Source organism: Cherax quadricarinatus, chromosome 77, assembly GCF_038502225.1.
Source record: "Cherax quadricarinatus isolate ZL_2023a chromosome 77, ASM3850222v1, whole genome shotgun sequence".
NCBI lineage: Eukaryota > Metazoa > Arthropoda > Malacostraca > Decapoda > Parastacidae > Cherax > Cherax quadricarinatus.
This window is the reverse complement of record NC_091368.1, coordinates 7,006,046-7,025,271: the sequence shown is the minus strand read 5'-3', so window position 1 is coordinate 7,025,271 and position 19,226 is coordinate 7,006,046. Positions and strand designations below refer to the sequence as shown.

The 19,226-nt window shown below is 41.7% G+C and overlaps 1 protein-coding gene across 3 annotated transcripts in view; it reads right to left on the bottom strand.

Moving 5' to 3' along the window:
• The window catches only part of LOC128702033 (uncharacterized), a 663,411-nt gene that overhangs the window by 116,168 nt on the left and 528,017 nt on the right, over window positions 1-19,226 (bottom strand). For all 3 annotated transcript variants that reach the window (XM_070101460.1, XM_070101461.1, XM_070101462.1), the window contains exons 6-8: window positions 15,525-15,668; window positions 13,817-14,035; window positions 8,896-9,108 (exon numbers count right to left, since the gene is read on the bottom strand). In XM_070101460.1, the coding sequence (XP_069957561.1) occupies window positions 8,896-9,108; window positions 13,817-14,035; window positions 15,525-15,668 (576 nt within the window). The remainder of the gene's footprint in view (window positions 1-8,895; window positions 9,109-13,816; window positions 14,036-15,524; window positions 15,669-19,226) is intronic.

The window sequence follows — 19,226 nt, the reverse complement described above, 5'->3', positions numbered from 1 at the left end:
ACGATCGCTACGTAGCGGTGGAACGATCGCTACGTAGCGGAGGAACTATGGCTACGTAGCGGTGGAACGATCGCTACGTAGCGGTGGAACGATCGCTACGTAGCGGAGGAACTATGGCTACGTAGCGGTGGAACGATCGCTACGTAGCGGAGGAACTATGGCTACGTAGCGGTGGAACGATCGCTACGTAGCGGAGGAACTATGGCTACGTAGCGGTGGAACGATCGCTACGTAGCGGAGGAACTATGGCTACGTAGCGGTGGAACGATCGCTACGTAGCGGAGGAACTATGGCTACGTAGCGGTGGAACGATCGCTACGTAGCGGAGGAACTATGGCTACGTAGCGGTGGAACGATCGCTACGTAGCGGAGGAACTATGGCTACGTAGCGGTGGAACGATCGCTACGTAGCGGTGGAACGATCGCTACGTAGCGGAGGAACTATGGCTACGTAGCGGTGGAACGATCGCTACGTAGCGGTGGAACGATCGCTACGTAGCGGAGGAACTATGGCTACGTAGCGGTGGAACGATCGCTACGTAGCGGAGGAACTATGGCTACGTAGCGGTGGAACGATCGCTACGTAGCGGTGGAACGATCGCTACGTAGCGGAGGAACGATCGCTACGTAGCGGTGGAACGATCGCTACGTAGCGGTGGAACGATCGCTACGTAGCGGAGGAACTATGGCTACGTAGCGGTGGAACGATCGCTACGTAGCGGAGGAACTATGGCTACGTAGCGGTGGAACGATCGCTACGTAGCGGAGGAACTATGGCTACGTAGCGGTGGAACGATCGCTACGTAGCGGTGGAACGATCGCTATGTAGCGGTGGAACGATCGCTACGTAGCGGTGGAACGATCGCTACGTAGCGGTGGAACGATCGCTACGTAGCGGAGGAGCTATCGCTACGTAGCGGTGGAACGATCTCTATGTATCGCTTTGGCAGTTTATTAACTGTGTAATAGAATATACTGCAGCGTGGACAGAAAATACCGCCAAGCCTCGCCAGTTATACCAATAAAAAATATATACGTTGAGAGGTATATTGCATATCTCTTGGTGTATATTCACTGAGAAATTTATATCTATCAGAGTATATACACTGAGAGGTGTATATCTGTCAGTGTATATACACTTAGAGGTGTATATCTCTCAGTGTATATACACTGAGAGGTGTATATCTGTCAGTGTATATACACTGAGAGGTGTATATCTCTCAGTGTATATACACTTAGAGGTGTATATCTCTCAGTGTATATACACTGAGAGTTGTATATCTCTCAGTGTATATACACTGAGAGGTGTATATCTCTCAGTGTATATACACTGGTAGTTTACATTAATCAGTATTTTAGATATTAAAGTATTCTTGACTGGTGGTGAACAGGTGACCTGCAGCCTTAATGACCCTCGTGTAGTAGATAGACTTTAAACCCCATTAACCAACCAACCAGCCTTAATGACCCTCGTGTAGTAGATAGACTTTAAACCCCATTAACCAACCAACCAGCCTTAATGACCCTCGTGTAGTAAATAGACTTTAAACCCCATTAACCAACCAACCAGCCTTAATGACCCTCGTGTAGTAGATAGACTTTAAACCCCATTAACCAACCAACCAGCCTTAATGACCCTCGTGTAGTAGATAGACTTTAAACCCCATTAACCAACCAACCAGCCTTAATGACCCTCGTGTAGTAGATAGACTTTAAACCCCATTAATCAACCAACCAGCCTTAATGACCCTCGTGTAGTAGATAGACTTTAAACCCCATTAACCAACCAACCAGCCTTAATGACCCTCGTGTAGTAGATAGACTTTAAACCCCATTAACCAACCAACCAGCCTTAATGACCCTCGTGTAGTAGATAGATTTTAAACTCCATTAACCAACACTGACACCCTTGTACCTTGACTAAGTTATTGTTGTACAATATTGCCCGTCTCGTCCAAGATAACGCTATAAAACAGAGATGAGAATACATAACGACGTTGATAGTGCCATAAATTCAATATGCCCAGGCATCTACTTATAAGCGGCAGCAGGGTGGAGTGCCATGTGTAGCAGGTATTAAGCAGGATGCTCGTAAATAAAGAAGGGGTTCCAAAATTCCCGTCTTGGTCCTAGTAGTGCCGTTATTTAGTTTATTATCGATAAGTAACTGGGATGTACCTTTGTTGTGGCTGTGTTGGGTTGTATGTCATGTTGAAGACTGAGATATTCTTGCCATATCTGGGTACCTTTGTTGTGGCTGTGTTGGGTTGTATGTCATGTTGAAGACTGAGATATTCTTGCCATATCTGGGTACCTTTGTTGTGGCTGTGTTGGGTTGTATGTCATGTTGAAGATTGAGATATTCTTGCCATATCTGGGTACCTTTGTTGTGGCTGTGTTGGGTTGTATGTCATGTTGAAGATTGAGATATTCTTGCCATATCTGGGTACCTTTGTTGTGGCTGTGTTGGGTTGTATGTCATGTTGAAGATTGAGATATTCTTGCCATATCTGGGTACCTTTGTTGTGGCTGTGTTGGGTTGTATGTCATGTTGAAGATTGAGATATTCTTGCCATATCTGGGTACCTTTGTTGTGGCTGTGTTGGGTTGTATGTCATGTTGAAGATTGAAATATTCTTGCCATATCTGGGTACCTTTGTTGTGGCTGTGTTGGGTTGTATGTCATGTTGAAGACTGAGATATTCTTGCCATATCTGGGTACCTTTGTTGTGGCTGTGTTGGGTTGTATGTCATGTTGAAGACTGAGATATTCTTGCCATATCTGGGTACCTTTGTTGTGGCTGTGTTGGGTTGTATGTCATGTTGAAGACTGAGATATTCTTGCCATATCTGGGTACCTTTGTTGTGGCTGTGTTGGGTTGTATGTCATGTTGAAGATTGAAATATTCTTGCCATATCTGGGTACCTTTGTTGTGGCTGTGTTGGGTTGTATGTCATGTTGAAGACTGAGATATTCTTGCCATATCTGGGTACCTTTGTTGTGGCTGTGTTGGGTTGTATGTCATGTTGAAGACTGAGATATTCTTGCCATATCTGGGTACCTTTGTTGTGGCTGTGTTGGGTTGTATGTCATGTTGAAGACTGAGATATTCTTGCCATATCTGGGTACCTTTGTTGTGGCTGTGTTGGGTTGTATGTCATGTTGAAGACTGAGATATTCTTGCCATATCTGGGTACCTTTGTTGTGGCTGTGTTGGGTTGTATGTCATGTTGAAGATTGAAATATTCTTGCCATATCTGGGTACCTTTGTTGTGGCTGTGTTGGGTTGTATGTCATGTTGAAGACTGAGATATTCTTGCCATATCTGGGTACCTTTGTTGTGGCTGTGTTGGGTTGTATGTCATGTTGAAGACTGAGATATTCTTGCCATATCTGGGTACCTTTGTTGTGGCTGTGTTGGGTTGTATGTCATGTTGAAGACTGAGATATTCTTGCCATATCTGGGTACCTTTGTTGTGGCTGTGTTGGGTTGTATGTCATGTTGAAGACTGAGATATTCTTGCCATATCTGGGTACCTTTGTTGTGGCTGTGTTGGGTTGTATGTCATGTTGAAGACTGAGATATTCTTGCCATATCTGGGTACCTTTGTTGTGGCTGTGTTGGGTTGTATGTCATGTTGAAGACTGAGATATTCTTGCCATATCTGGGTACCTTTGTTGTGGCTGTGTTGGGTTGTATGTCATGTTGAAGATTGAAATATTCTTGCCATATCTGGGTACCTTTGTTGTGGCTGTGTTGGGTTGTATGTCATGTTGAAGACTGAGATATTCTTGCCATATCTGGGTACCTTTGTTGTGGCTGTGTTGGGTTGTATGTCATGTTGAAGATTGAAATATTCTTGCCATATCTGGGTACCTTTGTTGTGGCTGTGTTGGGTTGTATGTCATGTTGAAGACTGAGATATTCTTGCCATATCTGGGTACCTTTGTTGTGGCTGTGTTGGGTTGTATGTCATGTTGAAGATTGAAATATTCTTGCCATATCTGGGTACCTTGGTTGTGGCTGTGTTGGGTTGTATGTCATGTTGAAGACTGAGATATTCTTGCCATATCTGGGTACCTTTGTTGTGGCTGTGTTGGGTTGTATGTCATGTTGAAGACTGAGATATTCTTGCCATATCTGGGTACCTTTGTTGTGGCTGTGTTGGGTTGTATGTCATGTTGAAGACTGAGATATTCTTGCCATATCTGGGTACCTTTGTTGTGGCTGTGTTGGGTTGAATGTCATGTTGAAGACTGAGATATTCTTGCCATATCTGGGTACCTTTGTTGTGGCTGTGTTGGGTTGTATGTCATGTTGAAGATTGAAATATTCTTGCCATATCTGGGTACCTTTGTTGTGGCTGTGTTGGGTTGTATGTCATGTTGAAGATTGAAATATTCTTGCCATATCTGGGTACCTTTGTTGTGGCTGTGTTGGGTTGTATGTCATGTTGAAGACTGAGATATTCTTGCCATATCTGGGTACCTTTGTTGTGGCTGTGTTGGGTTGTATGTCATGTTGAAGACTGAGATATTCTTGCCATATCTGGGTACCTTTGTTGTGGCTGTGTTGGGTTGTATGTCATGTTGAAGACTGAGATATTCTTGCCATATCTGGGTACCTTTGTTGTGGCTGTGTTGGGTTGTATGTCATGTTGAAGACTGAGATATTCTTGCCATATCTGGGTACCTTTGTTGTGGCTGTGTTGGGTTGAATGTCATGTTGAAGATTGAAATATTCTTGCCATATCTGGGTACCTTTGTTGTGGCTGTGTTGGGTTGAATGTCATGTTGAAGATTGAAATATTCTTGCCATATCTGGGTACCTTTGTTGTGGCTGTGTTGGGTTGTATGTCATGTTGAAGATTGAAATATTCTTGCCATATCTGGGTACCTTTGTTGTGGCTGTGTTGGGTTGTATGTCATGTTGAAGACTGAGATATTCTTGCCATATCTGGGTACCTTTGTTGTGGCTGTGTTGGGTTGTATGTCATGTTGAAGACTGAGATATTCTTGCCATATCTGGGTACCTTTGTTGTGGCTGTGTTGGGTTGTATGTCATGTTGAAGACTGAGATATTCTTGCCATATCTGGGTACCTTTGTTGTGGCTGTGTTGGGTTGAATGTCATGTTGAAGATTGAAATATTCTTGCCATATCTGGGTACCTTTGTTGTGGCTGTGTTGGGTTGAATGTCATGTTGAAGACTGAGATATTCTTGCCATATCTGGGTACCTTTGTTGTGGCTGTGTTGGGTTGTATGTCATGTTGAAGACTGAGATATTCTTGCCATATCTGGGTACCTTTGTTGTGGCTGTGTTGGGTTGTATGTCATGTTGAAGACTGAGATATTCTTCCCATATCTGGGTACCTTTGTTGTGGCTGTGTTGGGTTGTATGTCATGTTGAAGACTGAGATATTCTTGCCATATCTGGGTACCTTTGTTGTGGCTGTGTTGGGTTGAATGTCATGTTGAAGATTGAAATATTCTTGCCATATCTGGGTACCTTTGTTGTGGCTGTGTTGGGTTGAATGTCATGTTGAAGACTGAGATATTCTTGCCATATCTGGGTACCTTTGTTGTGGCTGTGTTGGGTTGAATGTCATGTTGAAGATTGAAATATTCTTGCCATATCTGGGTACCTTTGTTGTGGCTGTGTTGGGTTGTATGTCATGTTGAAGACTGAGATATTCTTGCCATATCTGGGTACCTTTGTTGTGGCTGTGTTGGGTTGTATGTCATGTTGAAGATTGAAATATTCTTGCCATATCTGGGTACCTTTGTTGTGGCTGTGTTGGGTTGTATGTCATGTTGAAGACTGAGATATTCTTGCCATATCTGGGTACCTTTGTTGTGGCTGTGTTGGGTTGTATGTCATGTTGAAGATTGAAATATTCTTGCCATATCTGGGTACCTTTGTTGTGGCTGTGTTGGGTTGTATGTCATGTTGAAGACTGAGATATTCTTGCCATATCTGGGTACCTTTGTTGTGGCTGTGTTGGGTTGTATGTCATGTTGAAGATTGAAATATTCTTGCCATATCTGGGTACCTTTGTTGTGGCTGTGTTGGGTTGTATGTCATGTTGAAGATTGAAATATTCTTGCCATATCTGGGTACCTTTGTTGTGGCTGTGTTGGGTTGTATGTCATGTTGAAGATTGAAATATTCTTGCCATATCTGGGTACCTTTGTTGTGGCTGTGTTGGGTTGTATGTCATGTTGAAGATTGAAATATTCTTGCCATATCTGGGTACCTTTGTTGTGGCTGTGTTGGGTTGTATGTCATGTTGAAGATTGAAATATTCTTGCCATATCTGGGTACCTTTGTTGTGGCTGTGTTGGGTTGTATGTCATGTTGAAGATTGAAATATTCTTGCCATATCTGGGTACCTTTGTTGTGGCTGTGTTGGGTTGTATGTCATGTTGAAGATTGAAATATTCTTGCCATATCTGGGTACCTTTGTTGTGGCTGTGTTGGGTTGAATGTCATGTTGAAGATTGAAATATTCTTGCCATATCTGGGTACCTTTGTTGTGGCTGTGTTGGGTTGTATGTCATGTTGAAGATTGAAATATTCTTGCCATATCTGGGTACCTTTGTTGTGGCTGTGTTGGGTTGAATGTCATGTTGAAGATTGAAATATTCTTGCCATATCTGGGTACCTTTGTTGTGGCTGTGTTGGGTTGTATGTCATGTTGAAGATTGAAATATTCTTGCCATATCTGGGTACCTTTGTTGTGGCTGTGTTGGGTTGAATGTCATGTTGAAGATTGAAATATTCTTGCCATATCTGGGTACCTTTGTTGTGGCTGTGTTGGGTTGAATGTCATGTTGAAGATTGATATATTCTTGCCATATCTGGGTACCTTTGTTGTGGCTGTGTTGGGTTGTATGTCATGTTGAAGATTGAAATATTCTTGCCATATCTGGGTACCTTTGTTGTGGCTGTGTTGGGTTGTATGTCATGTTGAAGATTGAAATATTCTTGCCACATCTGGGTACCTTTGTTGTGGCTGTGTTGGGTTGTATGTCATGTTGAAGATTGAAATATTCTTGCCATATCTGGGTACCTTTGTTGTGGCTGTGTTGGGTTGAATGTCATGTTGAAGATTGAAATATTCTTGCCATATCTGGGTACCTTTGTTGTGGCTGTGTTGGGTTGAATGTCATGTTGAAGATTGATATATTCTTGCCATATCTGGGTACCTTTGTTGTGGCTGTGTTGGGTTGTATGTCATGTTGAAGATTGAAATATTCTTGCCATATCTGGGTACCTTTGTTGTGGCTGTGTTGGGTTGTATGTCATGTTGAAGATTGAAATATTCTTGCCACATCTGGGTACCTTTGTTGTGGCTGTGTTGGGTTGTATGTCATGTTGAAGATTGAAATATTCTTGCCACATCTGGGTACCTTTGTTGTGGCTGTGTTGGGTTGTATGTCACGTTGAAGATTGAAATATTCTTGCCATATCTGGGTACCTTTGTTGTGGCTGTGTTGGGTTGTATGTCATGTTGAAGATTGAAATATTCTTGCCATATCTGGGTACCTTTGTTGTGGAAAAGTTTTACCAACCAGTGGCTACTTCAGTCCAAAATTCCTCTACTATTGTTGACAAAGGTATAAAATACCGACAAGTTGAAGATTATGACACATGTGCAACAGTTGGGTATCTTTATTGGTAAAACTTTTCGCCTACACAGTAGGCTTCTTCAGTCAAATACAAAGGGAAAAGTAGTAATGAAATAAAGATGATGTAATCAATCTATCAACCTTGGTGAAAAAATATTTGAGGTGGTCAGTCCCTCAGCCTGGAGAAGAGCTCAGCTCCATGGTCTGGAACGATATGAAGCTGAAGCATGAGAACGATGTCTTAAATAGGCGAAACGTCTCATCAGTTAATATATCCAACTGTTACACATGTGTCTTAATCATTCCCCTACTATTGCCTCCCTTCATCCTTTGTTCCACTTTCTTGTGCCACTACTCTCCCTACTTTCTGTTACCACTATTTCTTCTACTACTGCTTCTGCTATCTCCTTTACTACTACTACCACTACTTCCTCTTCTTCCTCTCGTGGTCCCGTCCCTGTCCCCCTCGCCTATATATACTGGCTCCTCAAGCCAGTGGAAGGCCTCGGTTAGACGACCAAAAGCTCTAACTGTGGGTCATCACCTAAGACACGCGTCAGGAAACACTTGTCCTGTTGCCTTTCCTAAATTAACCTCACTCTTTCCTGTCAGTGTGGCTTTGTAAATGGTTCAAGGCGGACCGACATGTCGTCGTAAGCTTCTTTCTCCTTCGTGCGGGTTATTTGTGTATAGGTATTTTTATACCAAAATGTTTCACCTACACAGCAGGCTGCTTCAGTCGAGTGCAGAGGAGGCAGCAGAGTTGTAATCAGTGTATTAAGAAGGAGAGATGTGTATCTCTCAGTGTATATACACCGTGATGAGTGTACCTATCAAGTGTATATATACCGAGAAGTGTGCATCTGTGTACAGTATATACACTGAGAGGTGTGTATCTCTCAGTATATATACACTGGTAGTTTACATTAATCAGTATTTTAGTTATTAAAATATTCTTGACGTGGTGATCAGGTGACATGTTGCCTTGATGACCCTCGTGTAGTAGATAGATTTTAAACTTCAGTAACCAACCAACCAGTCTTAATGACCCTCGTGTAGTAGATAGACTTGAAACTCCATTAACCAACTACAGTAAAAGAGTAGTTGATCCAGGAACTGCCACGTATCCTGGCTACGTTCCCTAGGTATCTCTCTACCTCCTCTGGGTATCTCTCTACCTCCTTTGGGTACCTCTCTGCCTCCGCTGGGTATCTCTCTACCTCCCTGGCTATCCCTCTACCTTCCCCTGCCCTCGTACTCACCTGACAGGTGGGTACAGTCGACCTCGTGAGCAGCAGCGAGGGAACGAGCCAGCTTGTTGCCGTGACTGTCCACACACCAACATATTAGACCGTTCCTGGAGCACTGACGGGGCTGGTAGAGGCCGTTCTTCTCCTGGCACTGAGGAACGTAGCCCTTCCCCTCACGTTCACTCACCAGCAGCAGCTCGGCGATCATTCTCTGCTGGAGGCACGCTGGAACGTTCACACAGAATGTATTTTAATAACAAAATATTGATGAGTTGGGAGTCAGTCACTTGACCTTTTTGGGTTATATAAGTTAATATACATATGTGCATGATAATTATACTTATGTGTGCCTGTGTTTAAATAACCTTACTTACCTGCTTACTTACTTGCTTGCTTACTTAATTACTTGGTTGATGCTTGCTTACTTGTTTTCTTGCTTGCTTTTTTTACATACTTGCTTGCTTACATAAGAACATAAGAAAGAAGGAACACTGCAACAGGCCTACTGACCCATGTGGAGCAGGTCCATGTCCCCCTCCCGGATTAGACCAATGACCAACCCCCCCGGATTAGCCCAATGACCCACCCAGTCTGGTCATCTCCACTCAAGGATGGAGCACTGCACCAAACCCAGCAGCACAAGCTAGTCAGGTCTAACTCACAACCACCCACACCCACTCATGTATTTATCTAACCTATTTTTAAAACTACACAACGTTTTAGCCTGAATAACTGTACTCGGGAGTTTGTTCCACTCATCCACAACTCTATTATCAAACCAGTGCTTTCCTATATCCTTTCTGAATCTGAATTTTTCCAACTTGAAACCATTGCTGCGAGTCCTGTCTTGGCTGGAAATTTTCAGCACGCTATTTACATCCCCTTTATTTATTCTTGTTTTCCATTTATACACCTCGATCATATCATCCCTAATTCTACGCCTTTCGAGAGAGTGCAGATTCAGGGCCCTCAGTCTATCCTCAAAGGGAAGATTTCTGATACATGGGATCATCTTTGTCATCCTCCTCTGTACGTTTTCCAGAGCATTTATATCCATTCTGTAATACGGTGACCAGAACTGAGCAGCATAGTCTAAATGAGGCCTAACCAAGGATATATAGAGTTGAAGAACACCCTGAGGACTTCTATTATTTATATTTCTAGATATGAAGCCAAGAATTCTGTTAGCTTTATTGCGAACACTAATGCACTGTTGTCTTGGTTTTAGATTACTGCTAACCAGAACTTCTAAATCCTTTTCGCAATCAGTAGTATAAAGATCTACATTATTTAGTTTATATGTGGCATGGTTATTTAACTGTCCAACATTTAGAACTTTGCATTTGTCAATATTAAACTGCATCTGCCATTTTTCCGACCATTGCATCAGTCTATTCAAATCATCCTGGAGTGCTCTAATGTCCTCATTAGAATGAATTGGACGGCCTATTTTGGTGTCATCAGCAAATTTGCTTATGTCGCTATTTATTCCCTCATCTATGTCGTTTATGTAAATTGTGAACAACAACGGGCCCAACACTGACCCCTGAGGAACACCGCTTGTGACGTGCCCCATTCTGATTTCTCCCCATTTATGCAAACTCTCTGCTGTCTATTTGTCAGCCATGCCTCTACCCAGGAAAAAAATTTCTCCTCCTATTCCATGTGCCTTAAGTTTCCTCAATAGCCTCTGGTGTGGAACTCTATCGAAAGCCTTACTGAAGTCCATATACACACTATCATATTCATTACCATGATCTACCTCCTCAAATACCTTAGTGAAAAAAGTTAGTAAATTCGTAAGACAGGAATGCCCCTTTGTAAAACCGTGTTGAGATTCATTAATCAATCTGTGCCTGTCAAGATGGCTACGAATTGCTTCAGCAATTATTGATTCCATAAATTTTCCCACTATGGAGGTAAGGCTTATTGGTCTATAGTTCGAAGCCAAGGACCTGTCACCTGCCTTGTAAATAGGTATTACATTTGGCATTTTCCACTTATCAGGCACTATGCCAGTTTGTAGTGATATGTTAAAAAGATTAGTCAAAGGTATGCTAAGCTCCTCTTTACATTCCTTTAACATCCTTGCAAACAGTTCATCAGGACCTGGGGATTTGTTAGGTTTTAGTTTCTCTATTTGTCTGAGGACCATGTCACTAGTTACTGCAATCGTACATAGTTTATTATCATCCTGTTCTACATAATCTATTATTTAAGGAATATCGCTAGTATTTTCCTGGGTGAAAACTTAAGTGCTTTATTGCTTACTTGCTTGCTTACATACTTACTTTATTGCTTGCTTACTTACTTGCTTACTTACTTACGTCCTAGTTCCACGTTATCACACACACACACACACTGTTGCGCTATTTGCTTGGGCGCAGAACTGGTCAACTGGCTCCAGCACAGCCCTGTCACAGTTCCGGATGTTCCTTGGAGTAAGATATACCAACGCCGGAAGTTTGAAGCCTATCGGGAGAGTCGCTCTCAAGTTATTAAGAGAGAACCTTGATAACTTGAGATACCTTGTAAACGAATATCGGTATACCCCTTCCTTGGGGATACCTTGTAAACGAATATCGGTATAATTCTTTGGGATACCTTGTATCCCAAAGATAAGCTTAAAAGGCATCCATGGGATGCCTTTTAACCGAATATAGGTATCCAACTTCTTTGATATACCTTGTAAACGACTGTCGATATACCCCTTTCTTGGGGATACCTTGTAAACGATTATCGGTATCCTCACTCCTTGGGTTACCTTATAAACGAATATAAGTATCCCCCTTTTCTTAGGAATCTCCTTGTAAACAATTACTAGTATCCCTCTTCCATGGGATGCCTTTAAAACGAATATAGGTATCCCCTTTCTTTGGTATACCTTGTAAACGACTATCGGTATACACTTTCCTTGGGATACCTTCTAAACGAATATAAATATCTTTCTTCTTTGGTATACCTTGTAAACGACTATTGGTATACCCCTTATTTGGGATACCTTGTAAACGAATATATACAATAAAGTTTATCAATTTGATAAAAGGAAATAAGCATATCTAACTAGCCACTAGCATCCTGTGGATGGTAGTGGCTAGTTTATTGTGTACCTCATATCCATCCTGTGGATAGTGGTGGCTAGTTTATTGTGTACCTCATATCTATCCTGTGGATGGTGGTGGCTAGTTTATTGTGTACCTCATATCCATCCTGTGGATAGTGGTGGCTAGTTTATTGTGTACCTCATATCTATCCTGTGGATGGTAGTGGCTAGTTTATTGTGTACCTCATATCCATCCTGTGGATAGTGGTGGCTAGTTTATTGTGTACCTCATATCCATCCTGTGGATGGTAGTGGCTAGTTTATTGTGTACCTCATATCCGTCCTGTGGATGGTAGTGGCTAGTTTATTGTGTACCTCATATCCATCCTGTGGATGGTAGTGGCTAGTTTATTGTGTACCTCATATCCATCCTGTGGATAGTGGTGGCTAGTTTATTGTGTACCTCATATCCATCCTGTGGATGGTAGTGGCTAGTTTATTGTGTACCTCATATCCATCCTGTGGATAGTGGTGGCTAGTTTATTGTGTACCTCATATCCATCCTGTGGATGGTGGTGGCTAGTTTATTGTGTACCTCATATCCATCCTGTGGATGGTGGTGGCTAGTTTATTGTGTACCTCATATCCATCCTGTGGATGGTAGTGGCTAGTTTATTGTGTACCTCATATCCATCCTGTGGATGGTAGTGGCTAGTTTATTGTGTACCTCATATCCATCCTGTGGATGGTAGTGGCTAGTTTATTGTGCACCTCATATCCATCCTGTGGATGGTAGTGGCTAGTTTATTGTGTACCTCATATTCATCCTGTGGATGGTAGTGGCTAGTTTACTGTGTACCTCATATTCATCCTGTGGATGGTAGCGGCTAGTTTATTGTGTACCTCATATCCATCCTGTGGATGGTGGTGGCTAGTTTACTGTGTACCTCATATTCATCCTGTGGATGGTAGTGGCTAGTTTACTGTGTACCTCATATCCATCCTGTGGATGGTGGCACAAGAACATATGGATACACAAAAGGCCTAGGAAGTAGGCCTCAAAAAGGGGTTAACAGGAGTACATCTGATGTTTTTAAAAAGATACGAGAGTTAGAAAACAAAATTTTAGCATCGATTCTCCGTGGTTTCTCGTGAACTTCAGTTACCTCGTAATGGGACGTGAATTCCCTTTACAGTAACCCGCATTCCGGATCCACCCCTGAGCCGCCAAACCGCTTCCGAAATCCACACACACAAAAACGTTAAGACCTCAACTAAATCTCACAAATCCACAAAACGGCAAGGCTGGAAGTCTATCCCAACAAATCTAAAATTCGAGGGGGGAAGGGGCCTGCGAGGAGCCACTGAGGCGAGTGTAAACACTGGAGGCTGGAACACAGGAAGATGCTTATCCCATCCCACAGACTCTCTGTATTTTCTCTTGCTCCGAGTTATCTTACACTTTTATAACCTTTTTTATTTTTTGGCCCTCGTAATGCTCTTTCTGAATTATAACGCCGCGGTAAGATGCAAATACTGGAACTTCTAGACTAGGCAGAGTAAAAGAAAAATAACAGTATTGCAAAATAACAGTGTTGCAACAGTTCACAAGTAACAAGCACTTACTAGAAGAACTTAATATATATATATATATATATATATATATATATATATATATATATATATATATATATATATATATATATATATATATATATATATTACATAAGGCTAGGGGATGAAATGTGAGGACACACTGGTAGGCTAGAAGACCCCCTTAGAGACAAGGGGATTTACTAGTAACGAGGGTAGAGGACTCAGTATCAGGTTAGGGGACACACTTATAGAGTCAAGGGGGGCTTCCCTTTGGCTCTAGGGAGAAGGACTCACCTGTGAGATTGACAGGTTGGACACAGTGCTGACCACAGATGTCTGATATACAACACTTCTGTGTGGAGGGACACTGGAGGTCGTGGAGACAGGAGGCTCCACACCTCATTTCCTCCTCCTCGCCTCCAACACCCACTAGAGAGCTTCCACCTTCCAGTGGGCACTGTCCAGGCTTCTCCAGTTCCTCCACTGCAGCGCAGCATACACCGTAGTCCTGACCTGCAGGGGTCAAAGGTCAGATAATGTACAACTGTGAAAACAGGGCGAAAAGTAGCTGATCTGCAGGGGTCAAGGGTCTGATAATGCAAAATTGCGACTACAGGGCGAAAAGTAGCGATTACAAACGTCCTTGTTATTAGACGTCCACGACGTTTCGCTCGTGTGTAGTGAACGTCGAAACGTCGACGTGGAGCACGAAATATCATGTACCTCTAATAATAAGGGCTCTGGTTTTCTTCTTTTGCTGTATAATTTTCCGGGTTTAGCGCTTCCCCCTTGATTATAATAATAATAATCTGGTTTTCTTCGGGTCATTTTTTTCAACAAGGTCAAAGTTGCAAGGTGTAAGGTCAGATGGTCAGATAAAACTGAACTTCTGAAGAATCACCTTAATCTAGTCTTAGAACTGTTTGTGTCCTCTCTCTCTCTCTCTCTCTCTCTCTCTCTCTCTCTCTCTCTCTCTCTCTCTCTCTCTCTCTCTCTCTCTCTCTCTCTCTCTATACATTTATATATATAACAAGTCGGCCGTCTCCCACCGAGGCAGGGTGACACAAAAAGAAAGAAAATACTTTCATCATCATTCAACACTTTCACCTCACTCACACACAATCACTGTTTTTGCAGAGGTGCTCAGAATACAACAGTTTAGAAGCATATACGTATAAAGATACACAATATATCCCTCCAAACTGCCAATATCTCAAACCTCTCCTTTAAAGTGCAGACATTGTACTTCCCATTTCCAGGACTCAAGTCCTGTTATATAAAATAACCGGTTTCCCTGAATCCCTTCACTAAATATTACCCTGCTCACACTCCAACAGCTCGTCAGGTCCCAAATACCATTCGTCTCCATTCACTCCTATCAAACACGCTCACGCACGCTTGCTGGAAGTCCAAGCCCCTCGCCCACAAAACCTCCTTTACCCGATAGACCTTCATCTACACAGAAGTAGATAATTCTCAGCAGATAGCTTTAGTTTGGACTTCCGGCTACTCTGCTGTCTGTCTTTTCCTCTCTCTCCCTCTCTCTCTCTCTCTCTCTCTCTCTCTCTCTCTCTCTCTCTCTCTCTCTCTCTCTCTCTCTCTCTCTCTCTCTCTCTCTCTCTCTCTGAGAGAGCAGCATCAGAGGCTGGATGCTGCAACATTACTTCAATAATAAAAGACATATAATTTACCAGTGAAGGATAACACCAGCTCACATCCACTATACTTTTAGCACCCCACTCTTGTGTTGGTGGGGGAGTGGGGGAGGGAATGGAAGAGGAGAGTTGGGGAGAGGGAGGGAATGCAAGAGGGGAGTGGGGGAGGAGAGGATAGACGAGAGGCCAAGCTAGAACAGGATAAGATGCTGATGTGATTTGGGATAGGAAGGGATGGAGGAGGCATAGTGAGAGAGAATTTAAGAGTGAGAGAGATGGAGGAGGCATAGTGACAGGGAATAATTAATAGACTGAGAGTGTGTATGACACTAGTGTCCTGAACTTACCTCTAGTAACTTGACACTTGTAAAGTGTGGGGCACTGAGGCGTGCCAGGGTCAGTGCCACACAGGAAGGGTCGCTGCTTACTGTCGTCCAACATGAGAGGATCTCCCATGGCACACAGTGTTGATAAACTCCGAGGCTGTTTACCTGTGGTGGTAGATGACTGTTAGTGATGGTGGTAGATGACTGTTAGTGATGGTGGTAGATGACTGTTAGTGATGGTGGTAGATGACTGTTAGTGATGGTGGTAGATGACTGTTAGTGATGGTGGTAGATAACTGTTAGTGATGGTGGTAGATGACTGTTAGTGATGGTGGTAGATGACTGTTAGTGATGGTGGTAGATGACTGTTAGTGATGGTGGTAGATGACTGTTAGTGATGGTGGTAGATAACTGTTAGTGATGGTGGTAGATCACTGTTAGTGATGGTGGTAGATCACTGTTAGTGATGGTGGTAGATGACTGTTAGTGATGGTGGTAGATAAGATAAGATAGATAAGATTTCGTTCGGATTTTTAACCCCGGAGGGTTAGCCACCCAGGATAACCCAAGAAAGTCAGTGCGTCATCGAGGACTGTCTAACTTATTTCCATTGGGGTCCTTAATCTTGTCCCCCAGGATGCGACCCACACCAGTCGACTAACACCCAGGTACCTATTTGCTGCTAGGTGAACAGGACAACAGGTGTAAGGAAACGTGTCGAAATGTTTCCACCCGCCGGGAATCGAACCCGGGCTCTCCGTGTGTGAAGCGGGAGCTTTAGCCACCAGGCCACCGGGTGATGGTGGTAGATAACTGTTAGTGATGGTGGTAGATCACTGTTAGTGATGGTGATAGATGACTGTTAGTGATGGTGGTAGATGACTGTTAGTGATGGTGGTAGATGACTGTTAGTGATGGTGGTAGATGACTGTTAGTGATGGTGGTAGATCACTGTTAGTGATGGTGGTAGATGACTGTTAGTGATGGTGGTAGATGACTGTTAGTGATGGTGGTAGATGACTGTTAGTGTTGGTGGTAGATGACTGTTAGTGATGGTGGTAGATCACTGTTAGTGATGGTGGTAGATCACTGTTACTGATGGTGGCAGATCACTGTTAGTGATGGTGGTAGATGACTGTTAGTGATGGTGGTAGATGACTGTTAGTGTTGGTGGTAGATGACTGTTAGTGATGGTGGTAGATCACTGTTAGTGATGGTGGTACATCACTGTTACTGATGGTGGCAGATCACTGTTAGTGATGGTGGTAGATGACTGTTAGTGATGGTGGTAGATGACTGTTAGTGATGGTGGAAGATGACTGTTAATGATGGTGGTGATGGTGGTAGATCACTGTTACTGATGGTGGCGATGGTGGTAGATCACTGTTAGTGATGGTGGTAGATCACTGTTAGTGATGGTGGTGATGGTGGTAGATCACTGTTAGTTATGGTGGTGATGGTGGTAGATCACTGTTAGTGATGGTGGTAGATCACTGTTAGTGATGGTGGTAGATCACTGTTAGTGATGGTGGTGATGGTGGTAGATCGCTGTTAGTGATGGTGGTGATGGTGGTAGATCACTGTTAGTGATGGTGGTGATGGTGGTAGATCACTGTTAGTGATGGTGGTGATGGTGGTAGATCACTGTTAGTGATGGCGGTGATGGTGGTAGATCAATGTTAGTGATGGTGGTAGATCACTGTTAATGATGGTGGTAGATCACTGTTAGTGATGGTGGTGATGGTGGTAGATCACTGTTAATGATGGTGGTGATGGTGGTAGATCACTGTTAGTGATGGTGGTGATGGTGGTAAATCACTGTTAGTGATGGTGGTGATGGTGGTAGATCACTGTTAGTGATGGTGGTGATGGTGGTAGATCACTGTTAGAGATGGTGGTGATGGTGGTAGATCACTTTTAGTGATGGTGGTGATGGTGGTAGATCAATGTTAGTGATGGTGGTAGATCACTGTTAGTGATGGTGGTGATGGTGGTAGATCACTGTTAGTGATGGTGGTGATGGTGGTAGATCACTTTTAGTGATGGTGGTGATGGTGGTAGATCAATGTTAGTGATGGTGGTAGATCACTGTTAGTGATGGTGGTGATGGTGGTAGATCACTGTTAGTGATGGTGGTGATGGTGGTAGATCAGTTAGTGATGGTGGTGATGGTGGTAGATCACTGTTAGTGATGGTGGTGATGGTGGTAGATCAATGTTAGTGATGGTGGTAGATCACTGTTAGTGATGGTGGTGATTGTGGTAGATCACTGTTAGTGATGGTGGTGATGGTGGTAGATCAGTTAGTGATGGTTGTGATGGTGTTAGATCACTGTTAGCGATGGTGGTGATGGTGGTAGATCAGTTAGTGATGGTGGTGATGGTGGTAGATCACTGTTAGCGATGGTGGTGATGGTGGTAGATCAATGTTAGTGATGGTGGTGATGGTGGTAGATCAATGTTAGTGATGGTGGTGATGGTGGTAGATCAATGTTAGTGATGGTGGTGATGGTGGTAGATCAATGTTAGTGATGGCGGTGATGGTGGTAGATCAATGTTAGTGATGGTGGTGATGGTGGTAGATCGCTGTTAGTGATGGTGGTAGATCAATGTTAGTGATGGTGATGATGGTGGTAGATCAATGTTAGTGATGGTGGTGACAGTGAAGATGGTGGTAGTGGTAACAGTGGTAATAGTGGTGATTGTGGTTGTTAACCACAATCACCACCACAACAAACATTCTTCAAGAATTTATAATTAAAATCTGAGCACTAATAAAAATTAACCAAATAATAGATACTACCAATAGAAAATAATCTATTTCGGATCACCAAAAAATAGATAGATCCTAAAAGTACTATAGACAATTTATTTACCAAAAAAATAGATATAATAAAACTTGTCCAGTTTACAGAAATAATTTTTTTGAGGATTTAATTAATTAGAAACAAAATTACTGGTTAATTATATATAATAATTTGTGAGTTAAAAATAAAAACAGAAAGATAAGATAATATAAATATTGTGGTATTATTATTATTATTATTATTATTATTATTATTACTGTCATGATTATTATTATTATTATTATTATTATTATTATTACTGTCATGATTATTATTATTATTATTATTATTATTATTATTATTATTATTATTATTATTATTACTGTCATGATTATTATTATTATTATTATTATTATTATTATTATTATTATTATTATTATTATTATTGTTGTTATTACTATTATTATTATTATTATTATTATTATTATTATTATTATTATTATTATTATTACTGTCATGATTATTATTATTATTATTATTATTATTATTATTATTATTATTATTATTATTATTATTATTATTGTTATTACTATTATTATTATTATTATTATTACTGTCATGATTATTATTATTATTATTATTATTATTATTATTATTATTATTATTATTATTATTGTTGTTATTACTATTATTATTATTATTATTATTATTATTATTATTATTATTATTATTATTATTATGATTATTATTATTATCATTATTATTATTATTACTGTCATAATTATTATTATTATTAGTTCATAACTCACTTTTTATTACGCATTAAGAAGAATTTATTATATAATAAACGGTGTGAGTTATTCTCTGACTGCTGGAGGCTCCATCCTACCTCCGCCAGTGGTAGATATGGAATTCACATATAACTAAGAGTAAAAGCG